General features: G+C 41.6%; 1 protein-coding gene across 2 annotated transcripts in view; it reads right to left on the bottom strand.

Moving 5' to 3' along the window:
- The window catches only part of ARHGEF4 (Rho guanine nucleotide exchange factor 4), a 247389-nt gene that overhangs the window by 118577 nt on the left and 115659 nt on the right, over positions 1-13153 (bottom strand). For both annotated transcript variants that reach the window (XM_075032005.1, XM_075032006.1), the window contains 2 exons: positions 10048-10374; positions 3999-4128 (listed from right to left, as the gene is read on the bottom strand). In XM_075032005.1, the coding sequence (XP_074888106.1) occupies positions 3999-4128; positions 10048-10374 (457 nt within the window). The remainder of the gene's footprint in view (positions 1-3998; positions 4129-10047; positions 10375-13153) is intronic.

Below are 13153 nucleotides of genomic sequence, written 5' to 3'. Positions count from 1 at the left end.
GGGAAAAGAAGATGAAAGTTGGCCACATGATGTTGAGTAAACAAACAGTCCCTTTGCTTCTGAGAAATACTTTCTGCTAAATCAGTGAGGCCTGAGGATAACTCAGTATCACTAAGTGGTCACTTTTCTAGACTATCCACAAAAGATTCAGATTTTGAGAACTTGGTTTGCCTATTCTTATTGCTTATGCAAGATTTCCAAGGCCACCAGTATGTTCATCATCAGTACACATCAGTCAGAATGAATTCATGCCTCTTTGGTTGGCATGACCAACACCAGCACTGTGGTGGAACTCCAGGGCAACTCTTGTACATATCTGATAGCAGGAAATTAAAAGATCTTAAGCTGTTTAAATCTGACAAGACACAGGGAAAATTGCCAAAAAGATTCAGTCTGCATTTAAATAATGATTTTAAATAATACAGGTTTAAGATCTGTTATAGCACAGCTACAAACCTGATCTTGTAATACACCAGTTACAAGTTTCTCCCTCTATGAGGATATGACAAACCTTGAAGGTTTATGGTTATATGTGTGGCCCTATCCAGAAGTTTCACAGATTTTCTGAGACGTAGCATGGGGAAACATCTGGGAGAAAGTAACGAGGGCAGGCACAAAAATAGAAAAGTCTCTAGCTAAGAAGCACAGATAGCAGCAAGAGCAGGGACTTCAAGGAACTACACCTCCAACTCTCAGACAATTACCTGTGTCTGTCTGTCACTGTGTCACCTTGTGATTGTCTCCTGCAGAAAAGTCTCTATGGAAAAGCTCAGAGATGGCACCACATCCCCAGAAACTTCCCTCTGCTCTAGACCTGTGGGCTAGTAGCTCCCATGCCCAGAACTGCTCATGTCCTAGCTTCAGCCCAGTTGTAGGTACATTCTCACAGCTGCATCCACTGTTCATCAAACAGCTCCCCAGCAACACCCCCAATTTCATGCAATGTCTTCAGGTTACAAATAAACAGATCTCAGACTCAAGAGAAAGATGGGGAAGGCGAGGATAGGCAAGATAGCCTAAAGACAAACATGCTGGTCCGCTGCTTTAACCCGAAGCCTTGTTATCCTACCACTGCTAGCTCCAGTATGTTTTGAGCCCTTCCCTCTCACCCCTTTCCTGTGGAGATTCCTCAGTCAAATGGTCTCTCAAGATCTTCAGAGGCTGCCACAAAGCACATTCCCATATCTACATTAGGAAGCGGCTTGTTTCCTACACTGGTCTTTCACTCTAGCTCAGTCTATTCAAACACTGCAGTAAACCAGGCAGTAAGGAACAGACACATACTGCAAGGTAGAAATGAAGACATAGGCATAACCAGACAACTAAAGGGGAAAGACACTTGATATTCATCAATACTACCTGCCAAAGTGCATGGTGCAGCCAAGAAGGTCCTTCCAAAGTGTTTAAGCATTCCTGATATTTGAACATGACAGATAACTTTGCTAATCTCGGGGATGTGTGTGTGCGTGCACATGTTGGTGGGCATGTTCAACCTTTATACTTCTCTAGAAGAGACTCAAGACTCATTCAATCTTCGCTGAATATAGAGATTAGCACCACCTCAGCTGCTCTTTATTTCACAGATGTTAGAGCCATCTACTGGTTCCTAACAGTTTTATCAAGTGGCTGCTCTGAACAGAAGAGGCGACAGGAAGGCAGTCTGCAAAACTCGATCAGCGACCAAGAGCGCCACAGTATGCCTGCTCCCAGCTGCTGGGATATCCAAATGACAGGTTTCAGTCTGTCCCATTTGTCCCAGCATGACATAAAGGTAGAGAGAACAATGTCTCAGTGCTCTAGTGCCAGCGACTGTTCAGAAGAACCTAACGAGCACAGCAGATACAGCATTAAAATTAAGCTCTTCTCCCAGCACTCATGGTATGTTCTAGTTGGGAACCGGCAGCCTCACCTAAAACAGTAAGTTTGTGCCCAGCTAAGCTCTTGTCCTCAGGTAATGGATAGGTGCATGACAGAAGTCTCATAGCTGTGCCTGGCACCTTTTGGGCTGGGATCATGACAGCCATCTTTTCATACCTGAAGAACTAGAGAAGGCTCTGAAATACCCCATCCCCCACAGTCTCTGCAGCATTCCCTGCACAAGGTGACCAGGTGCAGACTTTGCGAGTGAGAATTTTATCTGTATTTTCAACATGGAAGTATATAGTACCACTGCATATTGCACAGTACTTTCACATCCAGTGTCTTTAGTCATAACTAAAGCATATGCTAGGATCATTAATACAAGTCCTAAAATTTATCCAACAACTTAAGAGTATTGCTTCAGTAATTTGCAGTTTTCCTCCCAGCCACATTGTACCACAGGAAGGACACGTGCACACACTCATCACCCCCAAAATGCTTCATGGGAAGCCCACAAGCAGCAGCTAATAGTTGGCTGTGGTAGAAACGTTACAGAGCTTCCTCTGTTCATCAGTTTTCTCCCACACTAGCATGTTTTTGGTGGTGGAAAAAGGGTTCTGCAGCATTTCATTTATTTTGCTACATTTACGCAGGAATTCTTGAGGTCCGGGCTTAGGTCATAGTATGAAATTCACTTGTACCTACTTCAGGAACATTGTGTGAATTGTAGATGATTCAGGTTTCACACCCCATTTCTAGACAGCATATAAACACCTACAGCACTACCTACTGGTCAATCTACATTTACCCCCCTTATTCACCCTCTGAAATTCATATTTATTTTTTAACTCCCTCAGGTCCCAATTGGGAACTATCCCGAAATTTTTATCAGCTGTGACTCAGAATTGACTTCTGTGACAGTGGCGCTTAGGGATTTCAGCTCATGTCAGAGATGCACAGATAACTTGACAATGATGGGTTTCCATACGGGATTTACAAGGAGTAAAGCTGCAGCTTTTTTAATTCAGCCAGGGAGCTGGTCCTAAGTGTTGGGGCAACACCAGATGCTTCTGACAGCAAGTGATCAAAGCCCTGAGTGCTGAGAGAGCAGAGGCAGGGTTCTTGACACTATGATAAGTAGTTTGTTTTCTTATTTCCAGATCAAACCTCATGACTCTGTGCATGAGTTGTACAAAGTGTCAGAAAGCAAACCGGTTTTGCTTGACAAAATATTATGACCATTCAGCTCTGATGTAATTAGCACAATGTTACAGTCCCTTAATCAGGTAATTCCAGCAGTGTTTAATCGATGGTACAAAGAGACTTTCTGAGGCAGAAATGGCAGCTTGGCACCCAACTGTGGCTGGCTTTTCCTGGCTAGATTCCTAACTGCCAAACAACTCCTCTGCAGTCTGCTTTTCTTCTCCAACCCCAAACTGCTATGATACAGATATCTGCAGTGTTTGGGCAGGCACTGTCAGATGGAGAATTTAAAAACCTGGCAAAGATACATCTCACTGTTTAATAATCTGTGCAACTTACATTTTAATTCTGAGAAAGTGTTAGTCATTGGAAATGAAGCAGACATGGTACCTCACGCACATTACTCTCGAAAATACAGCATACTTGTTCTTTAAGATGATTTATTTAAAGTACAGGAAACTTCTACCTCTAAAGGCTCATTTAGTTGCTTTAGTGCCTAATTAGCAACTTGAGAGGAATCTCACCATACCCACCGTAGTGTTCTCCAGCAAACACAAGGCAGAGAGTCTATTTCATCTCCAGAAACCTAATTCAAGAGTGTGATATATATGACATCATCCTAGATGAGACAGAGTTCTCATGAGACAACACAATGTTTCTACATCAAGCACACTATCATTGCCATTAGTTATCTTTTCTTCACTAAAAAGCTGACCGCTGCCTTTAAACAGCACCCTGCTTATTTGCTCAGGGAGCAAACAAACCAGAATACAAAAAGCACATGAAAGAATTAACTCGAAAGCAGACTTCTGCTCAGACATGGATGCAGCATTCAACAGAAATAGGTTAGAATGCTTATCACATAGTTTCCATACTCAATAAACCAGAGCTTAATTCTCTCATAATTCATGTCCAGCTAAGACTAGTGTACACACCAGGAGAGGAGATGCACTGTTTCCAGCCCACGCAGTCTAAGCCTGTCGGAGTGCTCTGGGAAAATGGATGCAGTTTCAGTGGTAGGATGTCAAAGGCAACAGCAGACGTGATGGATGGACTTATTCCAGCCTGCAACAAGAGAGGGAAAACAAAGACAACAAACATTAAACTTAGACACCCTGTAGTACTAAATATAGCATTCATCAGGGAGTACCTCTTTCCACCACTGATGCCTGCTCATGTAAGTAAATAGTACATTAGTAGACATGTGGATGATTATGGCTAGAGAGGTTAGAAAACAGTGAGAAGGCAGGGAAAACTGCAAGGTAGTAAGAACAGGAGAAGCGCATAACCAGGTACTGGACTCATACTTCACACACTACCACACATACCTACATTCACAGAAAGTTTTACTTCTTCCTATAAAGTTTATCTAGTGGGAGGGGGAAGCATATCACCCCAACCCTCAGCTACAAAACTGTTTCCTACAACTTTTATGACTAATAATTCCTGTTCTAGTATTTAACATGTAAATAAAGCTTTTTCTTTCAGAGATTTATTGGTACCAGTCCCCAACCATATAGGACGTGGATAACTCAACATTCTTCTCTTCAGTTAAAGGTACAAATAGGATCTCTCGCTCTCTCCTCTACTGGCTGATTCATTTTACAAAACTTACAGAACTTTATGAAACTTTGAAAACTCTATACCATTGCCAGATCTCATTGAATTAATAACTTTTGCTGGTTTAAGGGGGAAAACATATAGATATATACACACAGCTCATGACCTCTAATGCCTCAGTAAGTCAGGCTTAAAATAAACAACAAAAAAAATCTTGTTTAAGAAATCACACAATCATACAAATGACTGCCATAAAGATATTTCATCCATCTGCAGACTAACCCACTCTTTCATGCAGACTTTCACTTAAAAAAAAATAAAGTTGTCAACAAAATCCAAAACATAAACAAGTTTGTTCTCCTTTTCTGTGTCAAAACCCAATATTTTCTGCCAATCTTGCCACACCAAAAAACTTTCAATGTTTTCTGTCTCCTCTCATCCACTCTGAAACAAAAATAATGTCTGCTTGAGATAGGGAAACAAGACCAACATTCCCCTGCTACTTCATCAGGGAATCACAAGATACTGGTCAAGATACTACAAGAATACAAATCATTTAACAATGAGCAATACAGATTGTAGTCAAAGGCACTGAAGCTTGTAGTACTTAATGCATAATGCAGATATGCTTTTATTCCTTTTTCCCTCTCCCTCTTTTCTCCCCCACGCCTCCTATGGCTGGGACACACAGAAAATATCAGTGACTGCAGGCCACTGGAAGATCAGCTGGTCAATAAGCATTGGTTCCATGGGCATAGCCATTTTTCATCTTTGTATCACTACTGCCCCTTCCTTTTGCTGCTATGACATTCAGTTACAATGTACCCATCCTTCACTGAACCAAGAGTTTGGTATATTGAGGTCCAGTAGTTTATCTAGGATCCTTCCTTCTCCCTACCATCTCACACTATGTCCCGTCAGCATAAAGGCTGCTGACTAGCCTTGACACTGAAGCCTCTTCTTTAGAAGACAGCAATTAGTCAAAACATCCTTCCAAAACTGAACAGCAAACTAAGCCCACTGAATAGCCACACACTGCCCAAGCAGCTGAGAGTGCTGCTGCTCTGTGCCTAGTTTGCTTTATTCTTCCTGGACTTACTTTCCTAAAACAAAGAGAATATAGCCAATACTTCGGCACAAATCACCATCTCCCGAGGGATAGCATGAACCCTGTTCAAATTAACCTGAGCAGTGCCTGTTTTTCTAGAAAAGTCACAGCAAAACCCCAGTGGGAGCACATGCTCTTCCAGTGACAATTAAATCAAGCAAAACAGGCAACTTACTGGGCTACAGCTCTGAAAATGTCAAGGGTAAAGTCTAGGTTATTTACATGAAAGGTGACAGAAAGCATTCCTGCTCTGTTTAAGACTAGGAAGCAGAATACTGCATTAGGGCTGTTACAGTAAAACCTGTAAGCTTCATTCTTATTAATTCCTGGGACATTAGAGGAAATCTCAGGTAAAGACATCATTTGATTTCTATAGCACAGGAGCTAGGCCTGTACAACCTAAAAATCAGGAGCAGCAGCATTTTCAAAGATGTTAGTAATACGTGGGCAGGGGTTTCCCCAACCTACAAGGGAGGGAAGGGGAAACGAGGGACGAGAGCATAGCAAAGACCCTCTCTTCTACATTTTCTGCTATAGCTTCAAGTTTATTTCTACACTCTAGTGCACAGCAGGTCAGTCCCTGGGAGAGGCATTTACCCCTACTGTGTGTCTGTGCCTTGTCAGGTGCACAACAGGGGGAGACTTATCTCATTCAATCCCCTCTCCAAAGCGTGTTCATTACCCTCTCAAAGTGTATCTGAGGTGCCCACAGTGCTCATAACCATGGTAGCACACAGCAAAACTTAATTTTCTCTTATTTCAGATGGGGTAAAATCAGATTTCCAGGAGTCATATTCAGGGCAATAAGCTAAAGATCTATTTTTCACTGTTTCTCATTTCTGTTTCAAAATAAAAGAGAGAGCTTTTTCTGCACTATACCCCCTGGGGGTATAGTCCCCTGATGGGCCTTTTAGGAATCTCTCTAATTTGGCAGTGCAGAAACTGTGCTCTAACAAATGCATGTAGAATCCATGTCTGTGCTTCTATTGCTGTGCACTGGAGAGGCATGGAGCTTAACAGTCAGGTTTTAACTTTTTGTCAAAATAGGAAAGAGCAGGATGGGAGCAGACAGGCAGTTCAGAGACATCACTAAAACAATTTTTGCAAAAATAATTTCCAAAACAGACCCCATTGCCATTACAGCATTACATGTATCAGTGGTTTGGGACATTGCCTCTGCTCCAGCTAGGGAATTTATACTGCATTAAAAACAAATAAGAGGACCCCAGGCTACAGCGTGAAACCCAACACCCATGTGAAGGGCAAAGCCTATGGCCAAGCAAAAGAAAATAGGTTCATCCACAGCCATGTGAGTTTCTCTTCTTCAGGGGGTGCTACCTTCAAAGGCTTGCCACAACCAATTAAATATTAACGCTTTAAGGTACAAGATCAGAAGCTGCTCAGCTTGTTACTGGTAGCATTTCATTATAAGGGATAGCTGGGTCAAGCTTTGAGTTTGACTCTGGGAATTTACACAGGCTGCTCCCATTTAAAGCAAATAGGCAGCTTACTGGACCTAAGCAAAACAAAGACCAGTATATAGAATTGTTTAGGACTGCTATTTCAAATGGTTGGTTTTTTAGTTTAGAGGTAATTTCTTGACTCTTTGTCCATCTCTCTCTGAATCCCAGCTACCAGCCTTCAGAATAGCTTCTTATTACCACTGTACTAATTTGTATACATTGACCTGAAAGATAGAGTAGTATCAGAAATCAGCACTTGAAAAAAATCAAGAAATCCTCCCTGGTCTGACCTATTAAGTTCTTTCCACAATACTGCAGCACTACATCACCTTGTATGCTGACCTGATCTTTACTTAACTCAGTATGACTTGTCATAATTGAAGCCACACATCCCAAGGCAGCCACGTGTCAGAAAACATCAGACTTGCAATTTCAGATCTCCAAAGCCCCATACAGTTGCCTTGTTCCAGTCACAAAACAACAACAGACAATGAATCTTACAAAGCTTCTTTTGTGATAATTTATTTCTCCTTATAAAAAGGGATTTAGCATCCTTCTAAAACTGCCCCTGAACACTGCAGTTTGTGACAGCACTCCCACCACACTTGGGAGCATGAATAAGCCAGCATTATTACAGGAATAGAGCATTGCAAAGACAGAATAAAACACATCAGGAAAAAGAAACTACATCACAACTATTACAAATAAGAAATACAGGCCAAGAAATGCGGTTATACGGACATACAGGAAATAGCCCTTAAATGCCAACAGTTCTCTCAATGAAACTTAGCATTGTGCTCTCTTGGCCTGCCTAGAAAGATAGAAAGTATCAGTAACCTACATAATACACTTAAATCAACAGAAACAGTAAACCCCAAATCTACCTACCTACATGCTACTAAATATCTTCTACTTGCCTTTACTACCCAAAGAAGAATGAACCAGAAAACTAATTCAGGCCCATAAGACCCACAAGCAGGTGATGTTAAGTAAGGGTTATCTCAATGGGCACAGGGGCAGCTGCAAATCATTACACAGCTGATCACAATTTAGAGGGAAGTTTGCCCCTGAAAATAAGTGTAGAAATGCTTAAAGGAGAAGCTGTTTTCTGGTAGCATCAAAATGTGCAGTCAATTAGCAAACAGACAGCATTCAAGCTGTGTTATTTTGATGGCTCTAGGGGAAGCTATTGAGGTAACTGGTCACTCCTCTTAGAAGCACTAATGGTCTCAGTACTGGCCAACATACCCTGCAGCATGGGTTAGATTTCCATCACTATCCATGCTTGTCAAGGAATTGTAAGAAATATTTTTAACATGTTTTACTGGCTTCTGTTCATCACTGAGCCTATGTAAGCCAGGGATTCATTTTCCCTAGCTTGTATCATGCCCATACAGCACTAAGCACTCAGAACTCTGAACAAGGTAGAAAAGTAACGCAATTAATTTCTTCTAAAATTTTTTTTAATCTTAACATACACGTGCCTCAGGAGCATTACTCATTGTCTTCAACACATAGGTAGTAGTGGGGCTGAGCCAGGGAAGCATCCTCACTGAACTGAGAGTAGGCAACATATCACAGAATCATACCCAGTACTCATCCAAGCATCAACTGGCAACATTTTGTTTAGAAGAGCCCTACAAATACAAAATAGCACAGATTTTTAGCCCCTTTTCTTGGGGAGGGGAGAATAGTGGGCAGTTTTTCAGAAACCCTGTTTCTGGAATTGGCCTTTCTACCCCAGATGTCTGTCTGCTTTGAGGGGAGGCTCTCCCAGGCAGACAGGTATGAGGCAGTAGGTTTACTCCCAGCAAGCCATAGTGGACAAGCTGAGCTGTGTCAGGTGAATGTTGCCCTCTTGCCATCAACAGAACTGTTTGTGTGCATAAGCTCAAGCATGTGCTGAAGTGGTAACAGGACTGGGGCCTCAGCTCCCCTCAAACATTGTCATTTTGATGCAACAGCAACCAGAAACAGGCAATCAGGACAACAGAGAGAAAGGAAAACAAATGCAGATAACAGACCAAAACAGAAAACCCTGAGGAAAGGTTTTATTTGAATGTGTGCTACTTGATTTCAAGCTTGCTCAGAAGCTTCGTCCATATTATCATCAGATGCTGCATGGAGTGTCCCTCTTTCTCATGTCCTTTTTCCCAGAAGTTCTTTTTTTGTGTATGAATGCTAAATTTGGTTCCTGGATACAGATTCAGGGCTCTCCCTGAAGGGAACAGACCTTAGCTCTGGATCCAAGAGTAACAGATGCCATCAGTGTGAGTCACAATAGCCACAAAGTTTGTCACAAGCAATCATAATGCTGATCTAAAAGTCTGCCCCGGTGGAGAGGAGAATGCTAATAGCTAGAACTCCAATGTTCTCTCAAGCACTTCACAGCAGGAATTTGCCTCAGTAGGAAGATGGAGTTGGCCTCAGATACAAAAGAAGTCTAATTTAGAAGTCCCTTGTTAAAGTTATACCGCAATGCCACAGGGCACGGAATAAGATTTCATCACTTTAATTTATATTGATTTGAGGCAACTTTGATTTGCTCTCTGCCCTCCCTATCTTTCAGCTCACAGAGCAATCTGATCCTCTCACATCCTATTGTCCAACATGGCATGGGGCAAGAACTGCTCACTTACAGTGACTAAAAAACCCACCACCTTTAGAGATCATCACTTATGGACCAGTTTAGTGTTTAATCAGTCTCTGCAGACTACCAGGCCCAAAGAAAAACAGACAGAACTGGTATCAAACAAAGTGAAAGGGCAGGAATATGATGACAGTAGAAAGAAGCAGCCAGAGCAGAGAGGCAGACAGTGCCAGAGAATAAGGAGGACAGTGTAGGTTTCTTACTTTTAACTGGTCCTCTGGGAGGTGTCGCAATTGAATCCTTCTCTCTGGCTGTGTCTCCTTCTCTAGCTTCCTTTTTTGGTTCCTCTCCATCCAAACATCATCGAAGCTGAAGCACTTATAGAGGGGTTTAGGTCTCTTCCTCCTCCTCTCTGGAATGTCCTTGGTTTTTTCATCTGAAGCAAGGAAGGAAAGCCTCCAGGCTTTGCTCTCAAGGGTGGAGATAGGGTGTGGGGATGGTGGAACCCGGGGGGGCCTCCTTTTGCGATGGGGAACCCATTTCTCATTTGGCCTTTTTTCAGGTGGTGTTTGACATTGCTGTTTAGACTCCTGTTTTACAAACAGCAGATGAAAACACAGGGTTTGTTGGCTGGAAATTTTGTTTGCTTGAAATCAGTTTGAACAGAAGATGGCAAAGCTCAGTTATCTAGCCCCAGAATTATTCAGAAGAAAATGCTTTCCCAAGAGTACTGGCTGGCTGAAACCAGCCTGTCTATTCACTCAGCTTTCTCCATAGGCTTAGGGGTACTCCACCCTGAAGCAGTAGCCCTGCTATTCTTTGAGAGTGTAATATATACACCCTCTGCACAGGACAATGCCCTTTTCACCCTCATTCTAGACAGCATATTACAATAACATTACTACTGGGATTTAGGTCACTCTGTCTGTATAATATTATTTACAAAGACAGACAGTGTCTCTGAAAATAGAGTAATGACCAGTCTTGTCTGTCTGTGCTTTTCCAACTGTACTTCAGTTATACAATGTGAAAAGGCTTCCTAGATGCCTGCAGGTCTGATATATTAAGCCCTGTGCTTCCTGATGTGCTCTTTACGCTATCCATTTTATTTGCTTGATGTTGGGCGGAGAGCAAGGAATTGCACAGCTTTGCACTTCATTCTCATTTGCTTTTAATGAGTGGTTGCACAAAATTGCAGCTTTTATGCTGGAATAACTTGAAATCAAGCATGCCCTGAGGCATCTAACTACTACTCCACTCCACGTAGCATCAGTGTCAAAATCAATAATGTTTAAGGTGGGAGATAACAACACTGAGGAATGAACGATCTCAGGAGTCTCTCTTCATGCCAAGAAAATGTTGTGTCCTGTCAACAGTTTCTCACAGTTCATTTGAAGAACCCAAATACAACAACGCTTAAACCACTGCAGGCACTTCCTATCTACTCTCAATTAACCAACAATCCCAGATCAATTCTTTGCTACTGGTAAGAGATGCCACAGTCTAGAAACACTTATCGACTTAGATGCTATGAAAAAGTGAAGTGTACCCTGCTGGTATTCTGTGCCTAACTCCATCATATTAGAGAGGAACAAGGAGAACTTGCACAGGTTCCAAACATGGGACATATTAGGACAGTTCACTCTTGCCTGCTGGGTAACACAATTAATGCAAGTAAAATCATGCTAGAAACAGATTAATTAAACATGTAATGAAGGCCCTGACACATGGGCAAACTGTAATTCTTCTGTCTTGCTGTTTTCAGCATAAAAATCTTTGTCCTGGATGTAACTTGGAGAATGTTAATCATTAGCAGGTAATGAGAGAGGGACTGGTCTGTGTTCCGTCACGCTAAGAAGGGTTACTTACCAGTGTGGTAGCCAGAGGCATCAGGGACAAGCTGATCCAGTGCAGTTTGGTACAGCACTATAACACAGATAAAGCTGATACCACTGGAAAAATATCTGGCTGGGTGCTTGGGGAAAATATACCTGTCCTCAGAGTGGAGGGTACACTGGGAAGTGAGCTCAAGGAACTTCGTAATTATGCATTTGTTTTGCAATAATGTCTTTACTGATGTGGAACAGAAAAGGTTCTTAATTTTATGACCTTTTTACTTAGCATCATACATAAGGAAGACCATCCTTAGTGTTTAGATGATAATTATGGTGGAAAGACTTAATGCAAATATACTTTGCCTAATGTCTCTGTCATATTTTGAGAGATTCCTGAAAAAATAACTTCACTTACAAAATCCAGGGTGCAGTTCTACTTCATTTCACAATGTCATGAAAATGGAAATAAACAAAAGCCCTACCTGCTTTAATAGATTAGATGTTGTGTCCTGAAAGCTGGGACATTTATGTTAATTTCTAGGCACCAGCTGCATTTATCCAATTTCAGATATGATATTCTGCAGCCTCCAGAAGAATCAGGAAAATTAAACTGGTTTTATATGGCTTTGATACCATTAAATTTTTCATGGTTTTCTTTAATTTATTTAATCTAGCAATCAAATTAAGTAATTATTTATTTGTTCCTAACGGTTGTGTTATAGGATGTGGGCTTGCCTATTCAAGGCTTTACACATGCCTCATCTCTCCACTCTTTTCTAGATGCTCTTTTGGGTTATCATTTACAGGTCAATGATTTTATTCATCCTCTGAGGAGCTTCATCTGTTGACAGTGTGTATAGTCCAAGTATCTTGCATTTTCCTAGGCAGGTCTAACACTGCACCCTCTCGTTTGGAATGTGGTGTCCAGTATTGATTTTTTAAGTTAAGCTGATGCCCATGAAAACAAAAGATTTTCAAGTAATGCTGAGCACAGAAGAGAATAAAGCAAATTCTTTTCCCCTTCTGCCCACAGCAATTCCAGTACTATAGCCCTCACTTCTCAAACTGCCACCCACATGCTTCTTTAGATTCCAGACAGCATTAGCTAAAAAAACCAAACCAATCAACCCAAAAACTTTCATTGGGAATATGTGAGGAGAGGTTGAGGGAACTGGGTTTGTTCAAGCTTATAAGAGGGCACTAAAGGCAATATAAGAACAATTTTGTAGTTACATGGATGACGGGTCCAAACTCTTCTGAGTAGTGCCAGACAATGCCACAAGACAATGGCCAGAAATTGTAGCTTGGAAAGTTCTGATTAGGCATTAGGAAAAAATTTTTCCTCGGGAACATGTTTCCCAGACAGGTGGTGAAATTTCCAGCAATGGAGGTTTTCAAGACTTGGTTAGACAAAGTCATGGTTTTGTCTATCTCACTGTCCTGGTTTTAGCTGGGATAGAGTTAATTGTTTTCCTAGTAGCTGATATAGTGCTATGTTTTGGGTTCTGTATGAGAAGAATGTTGATAACACACT

The sequence above is a fragment of the Buteo buteo genome, chromosome 7 (genome assembly GCF_964188355.1).
Source record: "Buteo buteo chromosome 7, bButBut1.hap1.1, whole genome shotgun sequence".
Classification (NCBI taxonomy): domain Eukaryota; kingdom Metazoa; phylum Chordata; class Aves; order Accipitriformes; family Accipitridae; genus Buteo; species Buteo buteo.
The sequence above is the reverse complement of the archived record's forward strand: the minus strand, read 5'-3'. Positions and strand labels throughout refer to the sequence as shown.